Here is a 19,187-nt window from a genome sequence, read left to right as displayed (position 1 = left end):
TAAAAAAAATAATAATAATAAGGGAGAAATGTGGGATTCACATATAAATCAAGTATAAAAATCAAACAAATAATCATAATTGACCTGATTGTTTATAGTTCATGATGCGTGATCAAAACCGAAAGTTTCTGTGATGACTGCCACTGTTCACCATGTAAGAACTTATTCACTATGCAAGAACTTGTTCACCATGTAAGAACTTGTTCATTATGTTTCAGAAGATTGGAGACTGTTGAGAATTAGGCATGGGGTTGATTAATGATTATGCATTGAGTCCCCTATACAGAATTTTATTGTTGTTAACAACCATATGATCAATAAATATGAGAGATGGCGTCTCAAAAAAACAAAATCAAAAGAAAGAACAACATCTATTCTCTCAAATTAAACTCCATCATTAGTTTCTCAAATTAAATGATTATAGCATAAAAAATTAAACTATGAAAGCTATTTACTAATATCATTTAATTTTCAAAAAGTAGTCCTAAAATAGAGATACTCATCCCCAATGTGAAAAAAAAAAGTATCAAGTGAGAATAAGGCTCTTTTGCCATAAAAGCACGGAGGCCCTTGAGGCCACATTACAGGTCCTAGTGATGACATTTGCAGGGAATCGGTCCTTATCCAGAGAATCCCAAATCCCAGTCTTCCTGGGTAAAATTATTGGTCAAGAGCCTCCTGCAGAGGATGATTAGTTTAAGGGGTTTTTAATCCCATTTTATCTAACCTTCTTTATGCATTGTGCCCAGCTATTCCAGGACAGACATCTCCTCCTTCTCTTTAACAGAGTGGGTCCATTTCCATTACATAGGTGGTGTTCGTTAACCAGCCCAACCTTGCACAGCCCTGGAGCTCTAAAACATGAACCAAGGAAAGGAAATTAAGCCCTTGCCTTACCTGGGTCCAGAAAGGGCTGGCATTCCCCAGCAGCACCATAGCTCAGCTCTTGCGGCCCTCCCTGTGGGATGCACACCTCTGCCACTGGCGCCTCTGGGGCAGGTCCCATCACTTGAACTGGGGGTGACTCCAGGTGGATGTTTGGTGGTATGTGCACCGTTCCCACCGGTGCCAGTTCTTCCAAGAGCACTTCCTGCCTATCCACCTGGGGAAAACGCCACAATCTGTCACTCTAAGGTCTAGACCAGCTCTGCCCAGCAGCAACATAATGCGAGCCACCCATGTCATTTTACATTCTCTAGCGGCATGTGAAAAATGAGTGAAAAGAAAGAAGATGGGTCATTCTTAATCGTATGTCTTCTTTAATCCAACTCACGACAACTATCAGGATTTCAACATGTAATCGCTATAAGCAAGTGTTAACAAGACAGTTCACCTACTATTTTTCATAGTGAGTCCTCTCGATGTGCTGCGCATTTTACACTTACAGCGCATCTCAGTTTGGACGAGTCCCGCTGCAGGTGCTCAAGAGGCACACGTGGCTGGGGCCACTGCACTGGCAGTGCACGACAAGACCACAGGAGAGAGACTTTTGCATGGTGACCCGAACCAAGGACGCAGAGAGAAAAGACGATACACTCAATCCATCCTAGGAGGGCAGGAAACTTAGGAAGGCTCCTGTGCAGGCAGGCTTCTGCCGAGCCCAGCGACACACAAGACTGGAGTGCCCCAGCTGCCCAGCTGGAAGCACTTTCTCCCTTCTCCTAGATTCTGCCCTGTGCTCAGCTATGGCACAACCCAGACAGGTTTTACCTGGTCGTTTTGACAGGGGGCAGCCCACCATCCCCATGGGGCATCCCCACGGATATGATGGCAGCTGGTGGCTACTGGAACTGCACGGGCCAGAGATGGGTTACTCAGAACTCATAGTGCACAATTACTCCACCTCCCAAACAACTGAGGAATGTCCCCTTCAAGCATTCATGTAGGTGAAAAGAGCCTGTCAAGAACTTCATCCTGTTGGGCATATAAGTACAATTGGTTGGTTTTGAATAGTTTTAGCTAACTTGAAATTGTAGGAATTGCAGTCCTGTGAAAATCAAAGGAATTCTATATGGCTGACTGTTTGAATTTACCAGGACTTGTTTGCCACTTTGGAAACCCCACGAGCAGCAGCAACCCTGCTCAGTGTTTGGGTGGTATCAGTCTGAACATGGCGCTGTCGCCCTCCCAGGGAATCCATGCACGGATGCAAGCGTCTGACAGCTTCATGAGGGCTTCTGATGCACTCAAGCCCAAACGCGGGCAGGTGGCCATGCTGATAGTTTATAATGAACTACCTTCCTGTTCCTCTGTATTCCTTCCTGACTCCACCTGGCTCAGGCTGGCAAACTTTTTGTACAGAGCCAGACAGGAAACATTTAAGGTATTTTGGGTCATTTTCAACTTGCCACTCATTATCTATCCCCTTTTTAAAAAAAAACCTTTAACTTGTAAAAAGGGGAAAAAAAGCCGTTAGCTAAAAGGGCATACAAAAGAGGCAACGGCAGGACGAGGCCTCAGACTCTAGCACAATATTGGTATTTTTGATGGATGAAGGTAGGTAGGTCATGCTATCTATGAATTTAAGAATATTTAAGAGGACATTATGAAATATTTGTTATAGGTGGGGGAATGGGTACAATGGGTTGAGAACCACTGACCCACATGCTGATTCCAGCAGAAAAGGAAAATGAAAATGCCTGTAGTGAAATCTTGGGATTGAGAAAAGACACAGAAATAAATGTCTAATCCAGTCCCAGCTGCCTCTGCTACTTCTTTGGGTCTAATTACCAAGATGCCAAACTCTTTTCTTACCTGCTCCTCTGATACGTCAGTTTTTGTCTGTAAGAATTCCATCAGTGCCAAAACAGCTTCCCTATTTTTCATGCTAAATGGCCTCATGGAGTTCTGTATCTCTATGGGCAGAATCTGCATGAGTTGCTCCAACACTAGCACTTCCAAGATTTGTTCCAGACAACCTGTATTTGGCTTCAGCCACTGACGGCAAAGTTCCAAGAGTTTCTTGAAAGCATCACGTGGCCCAGCTGCTTCTTTATACTGGAACTGTCTGAAGCGCTGGCGGGAGACTTCACGGTCAGTGTCATACTCATGAAACACGGAGCCCTGATTCAAGTTCTGCACCGCACTATCCAGGGGCACAGCCATGTCTCTTCCAACGGTGGATGATTTATCTGGGGCCTGAAGTCTCAATTCCAATTTGTTTCTCTGTGTAGCCATTAGGGGAAGGAGGCACCTACAGCTGAGGACGGGACAAAGTGAGAAAGGAGAAACCACAGTGGTTACCCAACGGCTTACTAAGCTCCCTTAACTGCGTACATCTCACCAAAGCCCTAAGGTAGCAGATGGTCATCTTTTTGCTTGGCTTTGAGAATCTGATGAAAGCCATGGACTCAGTTCCTTGAAAAATGCACACACACACACACACACACACACCATGGACTCAGTTCCTACAAAATTCACACACGCACACATCCAATTCTGAATCCACTTTCCAGAAGCTTAATAACATGTCCAACTCCACCCACAGACCCTCTAGAAGCGTGCTGTCCAACACAGCAGTCATTAGCTCCATGGGGCAGTTTAAGTATAAATTAGTTAAAAATTCAGCTCCTACCACACTTCAAGTGCCATCAGTGCAGAGAGTTCTGCTGGACACCACTGCCCTAGAATTCCACGGACCGAAGGCTAAGAACCCCTTCCCCTAAATGAACCTCCATAGATCTGCGGCCTTTAAGCCCATTCCCAGTCTAATTTCTATTTTCTTGCCTTTCTGAATATAGGTGGGCCACAAGAGAAGGGAGGAGAAACACTCGCAATCCCACGAATAGCCCTGCAAGTCCATCCAGCTTTGAGTCACCCTAAGTCACCTGCAACCATGGGCATCTTAGCCAGAGCCACGCCTTGCAAAGGGAGCAAATCCTCAGTCCCTCATTCTTCTCCATTCGAGGTGTGTAGTTGAGCCAACATCCCTGTGACCCTCACCCTCTGAGAGCCGAGTGAGAAAATGCACTGCAGCAGGACAGCCACCAGGAATCCCGTCTGCATTTAGAGGTGAAGGACATTCACCACGTTCACCACGCTGCATGCCAGGTGCTGTCCTAAGGCTCCTACCTCTGTTAGTCCATTTAGGCCTCACCCAAAGTCAGGCGATGGTACTAATATCATGCCCTGAGTACACACGAGGGCACAGAGGTTTGAGGCTTAGGACGACTGAATGACTTGTCTCAGGTCACACAGTAAATGCCAGAGGGAAATAAATGGTGATGAGGTTAGACTCAATAGACTCCTTCGATGCTCATTTCTGAGAACATCCTAATGTTCGTACCACAACCTCTGAGGTCACAGAACTGGTCACCTACCAGTCTCCATAGGTCTGGAGACCATACCTGCCTTTGTGCTCAGGGTCCTCTCTCTCTGTGCATTTGCCAGATGCCTCCTGCACCTCATCTCTTGCCTAGAGTGGGACAAGGGAAAAATTCTCAGAACTCTTCACACCCAGTCATCCCAGTGGGACACTCCCCCATGCCATCCTTCATCTGGCAGCTAGCCTGGACTTTTGTGCCAGGCCGATGTAGGTGTGATGACCTGCCAGCTGTGCAACGCTGACACCCAGTACTCCTGTAGCATGAGAACAGCCATAGCATCTATTAGATAAAATTTCCTGCTGTGGATCCAGGCTCATGAAAGCGAACAGCAGAAGACCTAATACCCATCCTCCTTAAAGTTTTCCAAAAGGTAGAAGAGGAGGGAATACTCCCAAACTCATTCTATGAGGCCAGCATTACTCTAATAACAAAACCAGACAAAGACACCACAGGAAAAGAAAATTACAGACCAATATCCCTGATGAACACAGATGCAAAAACACCCAACAAAATATTAGCAAACCAAATTCAAAAATACATCAAAAAGATCATCCATCATGATCAAGTAGGATTTATTCCAGGGATGCAAGGAAAGATTGTACAACATTCTAAAATCCACCAACCACCACATCGACAAACACACATCAACAAAAAGAAGGACAAAAACCACATGATCATCTACATGGATGCTGAAAAAGCATTGGACAAAATTCAACATTCATTCATGAGAAAAACTTCTAACAAATGGGTATAGAGGGCCAGCACCTCAACATAATAAAGGGCATATGTGACAAACCCACAGCCAACATCATACTTAACAGCGGGAAGCTGAAAGCTTTTCCTTTAAGATCAGGAACAAGACAAGGATGCCCACTCTGCCCACTTTTATTCAACATACTTCTGGAGGTTCTAGTCACGGAAATCAGACAACACAAAGAAATAAAAGGCATCCAGATTGGCATGGAAGAAGTTAAATGGTCCCTGTGCCAGATGACATGGTATTGTACACTAAAAATCCCTAAGGAACCACTCCAAAACCACTAGATCTAATGTCTGAATTCAGAAAAGTTGCAGGAAACAAAATTAATAAACAGAAATCTGTTGCATTCCTATACACTAATAATGAACTAGTAGAAAGAGAATTCAGAAAAATAATTCCATGCACAATTGCATCAAAAAGAATAAAATACCTAGGAATCAACCTAACCAACACAGTGAAAGACCTATACCCTGAAAACTACATGACACTCATGAGAGAAATTAAAGATACCAATGAATGGATACATATGCCGTGGGCATGGACAGGAAGAATGAATATTGTCCGAATTGCCACACAGACTGAAGTAATAAACAGATTCAAGGCAATCCCTAACAAAATACCTACAGCATTCTTCAATGAACTAGAGAAAATAGTTCTAAAATTCATATGGAATCACAAAAGACCGCACATACCCAAAGAAATCCTGAGAAGGAAGAATGAAGCAGGGAAGATTATGTTCCCCAAGTTCAATCTCTACTACAAAGCCAAAGTAATCAAGATAATTTGGAACTGGCACAAGAACAGAACCACAGACCAATGGAACATACTAGAGAGCCCAAATATAAACCAAACCATATATGGTCAATTAATACATGATAAAGGAGCCATGGATATACAATGGGGAAATGACAGCCTCTTCAACAACTGGTGTTGGCAAAACTGGACAGCTACATGCAAGAGAATGAAACTGGACTATTGTCTAACCCCATACACAAAAGAAAACTCAAAATGGATCAAAGACCTGAACGTAAGTCATGAAACCATAAAACTCTTATAAAAATATAGGCAAAAATCTCTTGGACATAAACATGAGCAATTTCTTCATGAACATATCTCCCCGGGCAAGGCAAACAAAAGCAAAAATGCACAAGTGGGACTATATCAAACTGAAAAGCTTCTGTACAGCAAAGGATACCATCAGTAGAAGAAAAAGACATCCTACAGTATGGGAGAATATATTCATAAATGACATATCTGACAAGGGGTTGACATCCAAATTATATAAAGAGCTCACGTACCTCAATAAACAAAAATCAAATAAGCTAATTAAAAAATGGGCAGAGGAGCTGAACAAACCCTTCTCCAAAGAAGAAATTCAGATGGCCAACAGGCACATGAAAAGATTCTCCACATCTCTAATCAGAGAAATGCAAATTTAAACCACAATGAGATATCACCTCACACCAGTTAGGATGGCCAACATCCAAAAGACAAACAACAACAAATGTTGGCGAGGATGTGGAGAAAGGCGAACCCTCCTACACTGCTGGTGGGAATGTAAACTAGTTCAAACATTGTAGAATGCAGTATAGAGATTCCTCAAGAAACTAAAAATAGAAATAACATTTGACCCAGGAATTCCACTCCTAGGAATTTACCCTAAGAATGCAGCCGCCCTGTTTGTAAAAAACGTATGCACTCCTATGTTTATAGCAGCACTATTCACAATAGCCAAGAAATGGACGCAACCTAAGTGTCCATCAGTAGATGAATGGATAAAGAAGAGGTGGTACATATACACAATGTAATATTATTCAGCCATAAGAAGGAAACAAATCCTACCATTTACAACAACATGGATGCAGCTAGAGAGTATTATGCTCATTGAAATAATCCAGGTGGAGAAAGACGAGTATCGAATGATTTCACTCATATGTGGAGTATAACAACAAAGAAAAAACTGAGGGAACAAAACAGCAGCAGACTCACAGAATCCAAGAATGGAGGAACAGTTACTAAAGGGAAAGGGACTGCGGAGGGTGGGTGGGAAGGGAGAGATAAGGGGGAAAAGGGGGAATTATGATTAGCACACATATGTAGGCGGTGGGGGTCTCAGGGAAGGCAGTAAAGCACAGAGAAGAGCAGTAGTGACTCTACAGCATCTTACTACACTGATGGACAGTGACTGTAATGGGGTATGTGGTGGGGTGACTCGAGAATGGGGGGAATCTAGTAACCGTAATGTTGCTCATAAGATTGTATATTAATGACACCAAAAAAAAAAAAAAAAGGGCAAGCGAACAGCAGCGTGCCGGCACAGAAGAAGCGCTCTAGAAAGGCTATTATCGCTCCTGAGGTCTCATCCCTACGGAGCTTCTCTGTCTCCTGCCCAGGCACACACCTACCCGTCGCTGGAGAGCAGCCAGCACCGGGCTGGTTTGGGCTGGGGACCCGCAGGGCTGACTCCCCCCAACCTCCCAGCACGTCTGTCTTCCCGAGCACTGACCGTCCGGGTGCGCCTCCCGCGGCCTGCATGGGGGGTAAGAGCGGGCACGTCCCTGAACCTGGAGCTGGGAGCGACTCCCCAAAGCCTCCCACACGGTCGTGGGATCCCAGCGCCCCGGGACATCTAGGGGAGTGAAAAGAGCGCACTTCGGACAAGGCCACGGGGAGGCGCGCCTGAAATGACTGAGGAGGGTTAAAATCCGAGGCCATGGGTGCGGGCGCGGCCCGGAGCGCTCCCCGGTGAACATGTCCTCCCGGAGGGGCGCTCCCAGCCCGCAATACCCGGGAAGGCGTGGCCGGGTCGCAGGCAGCGATGGCGGGGACCCGTGCCTGACGGGGGCGCCACAGCCCCAGCTCCACCTCGCGACCGCCGCCTCCCGCCTGGAAGGGGCGGCCTGGGCGGGAAAACTCCCTGGAAAGCTCTGCCTGGGCACGGGGGATCCAAAGCTCGCCGCCCCAGCCCCCTAGGGGAGCCTGGCTCCCAGCCCTGTGGGGTCCGCGCGTCCGAAGCTCGGGAACTCACCGCCTCCGGGCGCCGGGCTCGAAGCTTCCACGCGCGGAGTCCGCGGCTGGCTGGCTGCGCTTCCGACGCGCCTGGCTTCTGCCTGATCCACAGCCGATCTGGCCGCGCCCCCAGCTCCTCACCGTTTCCCCTATGGCGGGGCGGACCCTTCCGGATGCGAGGGCGCAGGTGCACGTGGGGAACTTGGGTTAAGTCCTAAAAGCTAGCAACATCCTCTACCCTCGGTGGGGGTGAATTTCTTGGGAGAGAAATTTGGATTTCTGGGCCACTCCCCGACGTCCCGAGTCGTTGGCTCTTACTTTGGGCGCCAATGAGGGCATTCTAATAAGAGTTCCTGGGGATTCTGCCTGGTCCACTGTTGCTCTGAAATTCCCGTTTTTGACTCGGCGTTTGCACCTTGTGAGACAGGAAACCTCAAACTTCAGAGACGTAATGGACACGACAGAATACTGCATGATCTCACTTTTATTTGGAACCCCAAAAAGCCGAACTCATAGAAACAGTACAAAGGTGCGCCTGGGGCTGGAGTTCCTGGAAATGAGGAGATGTTCATCTAAGTGTACAAACTTCCACTTATAAGAGGAATAACTTCTGAGGGTCTGACATACAGCAGGGTGACTATAGTTAACAGTGCTGTATTTATTCTTGGAAGCTGCAAAGAGAGTATTTTTAAATGTCACCATAAAGAAAAATGTAATATGTGGTGACTGAGGTGTCAACTAACAGCGTTGTGATAATCATCTTGCAATACATACACATATCAAATCATGAAGTTTTACATCATAAACCTACACAATGTCAGATGGCCATTATATCTCAATAAAGCTATGGGGGGAAAAAGAGAAAGAGGGGGCCAAGGGAGGGAGCAGGGTGGAGGAAAGGAGGGAGGGAAAGAAAAAAAAAGAATCCTCTGCCAGAGGTCAAAATGTTATACTATTTCACAAAAGCTTAACCATAAACAAGAGACTTAGTACTGAACCTGGGGGACCGCCTCGGCACCACATATACTAAAATTGAATAGTAGAAGATTAGCATGGCCCCTGGGTAAGGATGACTGACAAATTTGTGAAGCATTCCACATTAAAAAAAATAAAATGTACAGAACCTGGGGTAACCACGCCTCAGGAAAACAACTGCCCCCATGACTGCCCGGCAGCTGCAGACATAGCAGAAACACTGTTACTGCTTCTGTCTCTCAACTCCTCCCAGGGAGTGAACCTACCTTCTGACCCTACCCAAGCCTTTCTGGCCTTAGCAACTAACTTTATTGTCTGAAGCTTAAGAGGCTGTGTGTAGCTTCCAATCCTTTTTCTCTCTGTAGTCGGGATCCCCAATCGGTCCATGGAGAGTGTTATCTCACTTTTAGGTGCGGATATACCTTTACTTCTTTACAAAATCTAACTCCTCTGTCATTGCTGTGGACTTTGGTGGGGATGGAGGATACTTTTCCCCCTCTGAAAAATTACCATCTCGATATGCATTGACCTTTTCTCCCCTCATGTCACATTCAAAATCAGATCTATAATATGATTGAAGATATTTTAGAGAAAGTGTGGTATAGAACTGCACAATTTGTTGATATTTGGTTTGCACTATTACATGTAAAAATAATTGGCCAGGTTTGTAACATTCAATTTACAATCTCTTTAGGTTTTGTCTGTTTCAAAAACAGAATCAGAATTCTTTACCAAAGCATGGATCTGATAATAAAGGTTGGATTGGTAGAGGAGTTTCAAGGACATAAATAGTCAGCTGTCTTCATTTCCACTGTATGTAACTCTGTTTTTAGTGGGAATAAACCCTGAATTTTGATGTCATTTGGATTTTGATTGTCTTGTCATTACTGTGAAACATATAAAGCAGAGAGTAAATGTAAAATATAATTTTTATGTATATATATATGTACATACATACATATATATATATATATGTATGTATGTATGTATGTATGTATGTATGTCTGCCCCCCGGTTCCCGGCATAGAGCTCCTGAAACCCTTATAATATCCTAAATGATAAGAGTACCAGGAATATCTTGTTGTAATATTTGGTCCTTGACCCTGGATCCTGACACAGAGCTCCTAAATTACTTGGCATTTCCTGGGTGGTAGCAGTGCCTTTTGTTCTAATGAGGCCAGTTTTGGTGGGTTCCTGAATAGCTTTGAGTTGGGGGCTTTTCACCAGAAAGACCAAGCGATGATTAGAATCTTGCTTGAATCCACTTCACACCTCCATCCTCCAGGGAGCAGAGGGGTGCTGGAAATTGAGTGAATGATCAGTCATGCCTATGTAATGAAGCCTCCATAAAAATCCCAAAGGTGTATGGGGTTCACAGAGCTTCCAGGTTGGTGAGCACATGGAAGTGCTGGAAAGTGTTGCGCCAAGAGAGGGCATGGAAGCTCCACTCCCCTTACTCCAGACCTCGCCCTATGTGTAAGATAAATTCTAGCCGAAATAAGCAGGCGAAGAGAGGCAGCAAAAGGCCAGGTAGTTTATTTGAATGCAAATACCCGGGCGAGATTTTCCCAGTCTATAGAAATGGAGGCTGGGGAATTCGTACTTAAGTAGACAGGCAGCGAGTTTTTAAAGCAAGTAGGGGGAGGCAGAGTTTAGATTTACAGCGTCACGAAGATTGGCTAGCCCAAAGCACATTTTTCAGGTTAAGAGGGGGCAACAGCCGGGGACATTGGCACGTCATCAGTGTCCAATGTGAGAGGGGGCAGCAGCCGGAGACTTTAGCACATCATCAGTGTCCGATGTGCTTACTCCTCCCATCAGTGCCCCCAGCCTTACACTATGGAGTTCTTCATTTGGCTCTTCATCTGTACCCTTTATTATATCCTTTACAATAAACAGATAAACATAAGGGTTTCCATGAGTTTTGTAAGCCATTCTAGCAAATTCTTCAACCCAAGAGGGGGTCATGGGAACCCCAATGTGGAACCAGTTGGTCAGAGATGGAGGTTATAACCTGGGACTTATAAGGGACTGGTATCTGAAGTGGGGGCAGTCTTGTAGGATTAAGCCCTTAACTTGGGGATCTGACACTAACTCCAAGTTGTGTCAGAATGTGATTGAATTAAAGCACCTGCATTACCTTCCCTCATAGTGAGACAGGGACCGTGGGTGTACTAAGAGTAGGGTGAGGGCCTCCGGAAAAAGACCCCTACCAAAACTCCATATTAAACAATTAAACAAAGACAGAGTCACATTAATTCTCTAAAGTAAAATATCAAACTAGGAATATAAGCATTCTTCAGTGAAGATTATGTAAAACTAAAAAGCCAGGAATAACCTGGTCTGGAATGTTTGAACATCCCCCAGATAAAAAAAATACCTCAGCAAGCCCATGTCTTGTTTGTGTCAATTAAATGAGGCTATTGTAAAATTTACTTTAGCCTGCCCAGAGGCCCAGCTTACCTTTAACTTTACCAAGATGCTGCTTTTCCTCCTCCAGCCCTAATCAAGTCAGTAACTCAGCTCACCTTGAAAGCAAGACAAGCAGCCTTGACTGATGTGCTCCCAAACCAAGAAACTGCTACTCTGAGAAAGGATCAAAGCAGTAAATTTCTTAAGTTAACTCTGCAAAATAGCCTGAAAAACCGATAAGAAACTTAGTGTCTCTTTAAAAATAAACACTTAGAGACAAACTGGTGGATCACATCCCTAGCTCTTAGTCTCTCAACTGCCTGTAAATCCCCTAGACCACGCACCACCCCGGACTCTCTTGTCCCCTCCTGGCGTGAGCCAGGAGCTCTGTCCTTTCACTTTATCTCTAAATAAAAGCCTGTAACCTTGCTCTCCTACCTTGACTGTTTGTGAAGCTCATTCTTCGGCTTCGTGAACAAGAACCCCGGCATCAATAAGACAGCCACAAATACACACACTGGAATACCTGGCTGTGGGCACTTGCAGTTCTATTTTGCTTCTTCCAATCTCAACCGCTTTTACATGTTTTCTTTTAATTTTCCTTTTTAAATAGGAATGTTGTTTCAGTGTCTACTGGAATACAGCATTATATACGGTGTTTACATAGGATGTGACTTGCCTCTTGTATTAGGGTTGTCCACAAAAACAGAATCAATAGAAGATACACACATAAGATAAAAAATATATATATATATCTACTTAATTCATTCTCCCTCTCTTTCCCTTTCTTTCTCTTTCTCCCTCCCTCCCTCCCTCCCTTCTTCCCTTCCTAGTTTCCTTTCTTCTTTCTTTCTTTCTTTCTTTCTTTCTTTCTTTCTTTCTTTCTTTCTTTCTTCTTTCTTTCTTTCTTTCTTTCTTTCTTTCTTTTCTTTCCTCTTTCTTTCTTTCTTTCTTTTTTTCTTTCTTTCTTTCTTTGTTTCTTTTTTTCTTTTTTTCTTTCTTTCTTTTTCTTTCTTTCTCTCTCTGTTTTCCTTTCTTTCTCCCTCCCTTCCTCCCTCCCTCCCTCCCTCCCTCCCTCCTCCCTCCCTCCTTCCTTCCTTCTTTTCCTTCTTTCTTTCCTTTCTTTCTGAAATCGCACACATGATTATGAACGCTGAGAAGTACTAAGATCTGTACTAAGCAAGCTGGAGACCCAAGAGAGTTGATGGTGTTAAGTACCAGTCCACAGGCAAGAGAAGTCTGATGACCCAGCTTAAGGAGTCAGGTCCAAGTGCCTTCTTGCTCACTGTTTTTGCTCTATTCAAGTCTTCAACTGATCAGATGAGGCCGAACCACATTGGGCAGAGTAATCTGCTTTAGTCAGTCTACCAATTTAAATGTTAATATCATCCGAAAATGCCCTCACAGACACACCCCAAAAAATATTTGTCCAAATGTCTGGGTGCCTGATCATCCAGACAAGTTGTCACATAAAATTTACCATCATACCTCCTAAACTGCAGCCCTTGCAAAAGAAAATGTTTTTTTTTTGCTTTTCTTCCTATTTTATACGTTGTGAAGAAACAGGCATCAAACAGAAGTTTCACAGCTTTGTCCCCTCCCTGATGAGACTTGCAAGAAAAGGGAAAGGTGAGTGTGTGTGTGCACGCGTGTGTGTGTGCAGATCACAGCCTTTTGTGCTGCCTTCCACCCTTGCCTGCAGCGCACTCAGCCTCCTGATGAGAGGCTGGGCCAGGCCATGGCACATGACTGAGGCTGCACTTTCATGGCAGCCAGTCCTACTCTTGATGTCTTGGCATTTCCTGTTTCCTAGGCTTCAGTTGCCCTCTTTCAACATAGTCTCAGCAGTTGTAGGGTCACCTTTTCATTGCATACCTTAATATGTAAATGTCACTGGAACTTGAAAAATAGCACTAGTGGAAAAAAGATCAGTCATCCCTGCTGAATCATTCCTTCTCTAAAGAGGCACTAACTCAGATCCTTCATTTTGCTTTTCCGAACTCCATCTGTAGTGGTGACTAGGTGTTGGGTGTCGCTACCCATTCCTACCTAACACTGTACCAGACCCAGAGGTCCTGAGAAGAGGAACTGAACTGGAATTGTTTGCACAACTGGAAATTTACAATTAGTTAAATTAGACTTTTGTAATTGTTCAGTGGTTTTTCTTCTCCATTGTACACTGACCTTTAAAAGCCAAAGACCTTGTATGCCTTGCTCATATTGTATTTCTGGTGCCTGGTATACATGGTAGGTACTCAATAGGTATTACAGATGCACAAATCGAGATGTTTCTGACACAGATGGGTGTCCAACAAAATGATGCTTTTCCAACAGAGAGAGACTTTCTGCACAAAATTAATCCATATGAGGTCAAGTTATGAGGAAAAAAAATCAAATCTCACTGCTGCCAGTTTCCACATTCTTCTCCCTCACTTCTCCTCCTTCCATGTGCTTCTCAGTAAGAAGAAAGACCACAAGTCACCTCATTGGTGAACTTTTATTTGGGATTATTGAATTACATAAAATATAATTTGCCAGAGAAGAACTCATTAAATTGAGTGGTGGTTAGAATCTCTCCAAACAGGATATAGCAAAGATTGCACTCTCCACCGTTATGCCAGGCAAATTTGGCATGTAGATGAGAATGCAAACTCCTTTACACAATGATAGTAATGATGAAAATAATAACCGCTAATATTTATAAACTGATTAATAAGTAAAGTGTGACTTTATAGCTGTGAATTTGATCCTCAAAGCCCTTCTGTGAAGTGAGTAGGATAAGTATGGTTATCTTACCTTAGATATGCAGAAACCAAGACTCATTAACAATGTGACTTGTCAAGGTCTTGCAGGTCAACAGGAAAAACGGACACCTGGTTCTCTCACCTTTTGACTATTATTCTAGCACCCTTTCCATTTGGCCACACCACATCTTAGCACTTACTAGTGCAAGATGGGAACACAAATGCTTCCTAAAATACCCAGCTTACTAGGGCTGTGAAAACGAAGTACCATTGACTGGGTGACTTAAACAACAGAAATTTACCATGTTATCCATGATGCCAAAGCCAGGCACTGAAGCCACACTGGCCTGGATCCCAAGAGCTCCAAAGCTAGGCTTGCAAGTCTGTTTTGCCCTTACTTGCATCTGACAGACATAGAGAGGCTGAGACTTTCTTGCATTGGGACTCTTGGTTTCTGACTCCCATTTTAGCTGGCTCTGCCCTCCCACTTGGACTCAGCACAAGTAAAGGCACGAATATAATTCATCTCCTACTGACTACTTAAAGATTAGAAAAAGAGTTCAAGAGTAAGAGGATAAATGTGAAAGTAGGGGCTCAGAAGAGATCAAAAGGAGAGGAGACCAAAGTGTGTGACAAAAAAGAGAGAAACATTCTCAGTTTTATTACAAGTTGTTGAGAGGTTAGTCAGAAAAACAAGGATGTGTATGTTTATTTATCCAATAACCATTCAGTGAGCACATCTGTGAGTCAGGCATTGACTGTGAAGCAATGAATGAAATGTGATCCTTGCTGTCTGGGACCTCACATAGACTGAGAGTTTCCAAAAGATGATAATCAATTGAATTAAATTTCTTATGTGCATCAATGGTACTGTTACATATAAATCATCCATTTTGAATCAGGTAGCAATAAGTAGAAAGTTTCATAAAGCTAAGTCTAAATAGTAATGGCCTACCCAAATGATTTTGAAACAAAGAATGTGTCATTTGTTGTTTGGGGTTTAATGGTATGGAGGCCTGACAAGTGTTGGGTGTTCAGTTTTTTAAAGCATTTTCCAGGTTCTTATTATGCACCAGGTTCTGAGCTAAGTATTGAGGACAAATACACATTGAATAGAACACATGTACTCACTATAAAAGAACATATGGTAAAATGGAAGCAGACTTGTAAACAAGCAAATAAATACATTGCATAAAATGTATTATTAAAGGGTGGACCACAGGATGCAATTAAAGCAGGAGAGGGCATATTTAAAGCAAACTTGGAAAAGGGAGTTTCCCAAAAGACCTGATGACCCTTCAAGTGAGCTTCAGAGGGCAAAAAGGAGTTTACTAGGTTTTATAAAAGGGGTTGAAAGATAATGGGAGACATTTAGAAAGAAAGAATAGTACTTGACAAGGCACAGATTTTCAAAATAGTGTGTGAAGAAGTTTGATATACTTGCTGGTAAGCGGAATAAGATGATGCTAGAGAACTAGGCAAAAACCAGATCAGGAAAGGACCCTGTGCCTTAAACTAAGGCATTTGAACTTCATGCTAAATGTATTGGATGACGTCCTAAACAATTTTCAACAAAAAACATTTTTATAACTACAGCTTGTTCTACTCTAAAAGCAGTCTGCAGGAAGGATTAAAAGGGACCAAAGAAGAGGTCGGGACGTCAGGAGGCTGGAGTGGACACATGCTCCTTGTCCAACATCCTGGTCATCCAAGTACCAACTCTTTCCCATCTTAATATCCTGCTCAGGCCACATGATTAAGGTGGTGCTCATCTGCCCTCTTCCAACCTCAGGAGTGGACAAGTGACCTGAGACCTGAGCAATCAAAACACCTCTTTATTATCTTAACCCCTGCCCCCTTTGGCCACAGTGATTAGTTTGAGGTTGGTCATGTAGCCCAACCAAACTTACAAAATAGCTTTTCCTGAAGCTATAAAGAAAGATGCTTGCTGTCTTTTGGAATGGCTAGCCAAAAGGTTTGTGTAGGCTTGGGGCTGCCAGTAGCCATGTTCTTACTATCAGAAGCTGCCCATTGGAGACAAAGGGTGGGAAAAGCAAGTCCTGCTGACACATATCAACCTCTGCATCCAGAAAAGCCTGAAAAAATTCCACTCTTCTGATTTTTCAGTTACTTAAGCTAATAAATTCTTCCTCTTCCTTTTCTATTTTTTATCTTTCCTTTTTTGCTTAAGTTAGTTGGAGTCCAATTTCTTACATTGAAAACCCAGAGTTCTGATTAATACAAGGTCCATTACAGTAATCCAGACCAAATATAGAATTAAAATAGTGCCAAAGCAGGTGAATGGAAAAGAAAAAAGAATACAAGGAAAAATAAGGAAGGAAGACCCACAGGCTCTGGTGGTTTCCATGGTTGCTGAGGAAAGGTAGGAGTCTTTGATGATGGCATGCTTTTTGGCCTGGAATGCTGTGTAGATAGTGGTGATATCCAAGAGAAAGTGAATATAGGTGGCAGAACAAGTTTTGGAGGGAAAATAATAAGATCGCTTTTGGACATGTTTATGAAGATGAGGGTCAGAGACTTAGGGAAAGAGTCTGGGCTTGGGTTCTACGTTTAGGAATAGTAGATAGAGCTGCTATTTTGGATATGTTCAGCCAGAGAGAATAAAGACAGTGAAACGGTCAAAGTGTCAAGGACAAAGCCCAAGTGAACAACCGATACATGATGGCAAGCATATGAAAAGAAACCAGAAAGGATTCTGAGAATAAGACCCATGAGAGGTTGTATGAAAAGCAGATTATGTATCACAGGGATTAGTAGTAGGAGAATTTCAAGAATGAAGTTTTGTTCAATATATCCAGTGTAATAAAAAAAAACACGTGACTTTTGGCTTCAGCTCTACCTTCTAAATGCTTAGAAATGCTCATTCCTGGACTTACAATAAGAAAAAATCCAAATAACCTGGAAAGTGTTACCTTTTCTTATACTCCTCAGAAAAGTGAGGTTGCAGGGCAAATAGCCACCCTAAAATCTGGAGGGACAAGCCAAGACAGAATCATAGCTAAAGTCAGTCGGCCTGGAGTGGAAGCCAGTGTAGCCATAAACTGGTAGGAACACTTAAACTGTCACTTCAGCAAATTATTGGAGGCAAATTATGGACTAGCATGAGAGTGAGAGACTCCTGGGGGCTGTAGTTTTGGCACAGAGGGATCACCACATTTTCATGATTTTTGCCTCCAGAAACCCTACCAAGTTCTAATAAGGAAACATAAGGAAAATTCCTCATGCTTCTGATGGGCGAAAGGAACATTTTGAAATACACCAAGCACTTTCTCCTTAGCAAAGGCCTCCTACTCAGCACGGAAAAGGACTTTACCAGAATTATAGAGTACCCGAGAGAGGGGAAATTACTCAATTCCAGCCCCCTCTAGACTTTCTGTCTCAGTGAAGAGGAGAAAAAAATAGCTGAGAGACACTTGTGAAGGTCACAGCCCAGGGAAATAGGCCTACTAGAAGACTGAGATTTAAACATAAGATTATAGAGCACTTCACTTCCCCCCATACCAGGACCACAACAGTAACACAGTCTAGTACAGTAACAGTGATTATTATACTGTTATACTGCAGTGGAAAGGCCTGGAAGACCCAGACTCGAGTTAAGAAGGAGTTTTTAGGGACAACCAAAAATAATAGGAGATACAAAAATAAGGATGCTGGAGGCAACGGAAGCCTTTGGCACAGCTAGAGTAAGCACTAAACAAAGCCCAACTCATATGCAGGTTAACATAAAACCTCATACTAAAGGCCTGTTTACCTTAGTTTTTATCATCCAATACATCATTCCAGCTTTCAATAAAAAATTACAATCCATGCTACAAGGAAATAATATACAGTCTAAAGAGATAAAGTGAACATCAGAACAACATCCAGATATGGCACACATTTAGAATGATCAAACAGGGAATTTAAAACAACTATGATTAACATGCTAAGGGCTCTAATGGGAAAAAAATGGTACAGTACAGGCAAAGAACAGGTAGGTAGAGTACAGAGGAGTGACATCAGCAAAAATAGTACAGTAGGGAATTTGAAAGTCCTCTTCCTCCTCAGAAACACACACACAAAAAGTAAACAAAACTGTCAAGAATTAACTTTGTCAGACTCAGCAAAATAAAAGTTTATAGCAACCAAGTGAATGCTGAATCAATAAAAAGAATACTAAGGATAGGAGAGGCTTGTGGCATTTTAACTTAGCCTGTCCAACCTCCCTCCCCTCCATGGTGGTGGTCTTGAAGACATTAGCTTACATCCCTGGTGTAGGCATGTTGTTCTGGAGGAAACAGTACACCTTGTTCCCCATTTTGGCCTGTCTAGGGTTTCCCTGAGAACACATGCAAGGTGCTTGCCTTTATTCGCCTAACTCAAAACTCTCTCTTAGTAAGACAGTGGCTGCATAAAGACAAAGATAAAGACAGAATCTTGAAAGCAGCAAAAAGAACTGACACATCAAGTAAAAGGAATCCTCAATAAGATTAACAGTTTATTTCTCGTAAGAAACCACAGAGGATGAATGGATAAAGATGATATGTTACATATACACAATGGAATATTATCATCCATAAGAAGAAAACAAATCTTACCATTTTCAGCAACAGGGATGGAGCTGGAGGGTATTATGCTCAGTGAAATAAGCCAGGTGGAGGAAGACAAGTACCAAATGATTTTGCTCATTTATGGAGTGTAACAACAAAGCAAAACTGAAGGAACAAAACAGCAGCAGACTCACAGACTTCAAGAAGGGACTAGTGGTTACCAAAGGGAAGGGGTTGGAGAGGGTGGGTGGGGTGGGAGGAAAAAAAGGGATTAAAGGGCATTATAATCAGCACTCACAATATAAGTAGGTCATGGGGAAGGCAGTATAGTACAGAGAACACAAGTAGTGACTCTATAGCATCTTACTACGCTGATGGACATTGACTACAATGGGCTGGGAGAGACTTGCTT

The 19,187-nt window shown here is 43.2% G+C and overlaps 1 protein-coding gene and 1 non-coding gene across 2 annotated transcripts; one reads left to right on the top strand and one right to left on the bottom strand.

Annotated features, from left to right (window-relative positions):
* Positions 1–780: 780 nt before the first annotated feature.
* LOC140847367 (zinc finger protein 449-like) lies at positions 781–3,183 on the bottom strand. Its single transcript, XM_073227540.1, has 3 exons — positions 2,755–3,183; positions 898–1,102; positions 781–854 (listed from the first exon to the last, which is right to left on the bottom strand). The coding sequence occupies exons 1-3, from the start codon at positions 3,175–3,177 to the stop codon at positions 781–783; spliced, it is 702 nt and encodes a 233-aa protein (XP_073083641.1). The 5' UTR covers positions 3,178–3,183.
* Positions 3,184–9,095: 5,912 nt separating this feature from the next.
* Positions 9,096–9,198, top strand: LOC118972161 (U6 spliceosomal RNA). Its single transcript, XR_005060991.1, has one exon. It is a non-coding gene; the product is annotated as a U6 spliceosomal RNA (small nuclear RNA).
* The last annotated feature ends 9,989 nt before the right edge of the window (positions 9,199–19,187 follow it).

This window comes from Manis javanica, chromosome X, assembly GCF_040802235.1.
Source record: "Manis javanica isolate MJ-LG chromosome X, MJ_LKY, whole genome shotgun sequence".
Lineage (NCBI taxonomy): Eukaryota > Metazoa > Chordata > Mammalia > Pholidota > Manidae > Manis > Manis javanica.
Note: the sequence above shows the minus strand (reverse complement) of the source record. Positions and strands in the feature narration are given on the sequence as shown.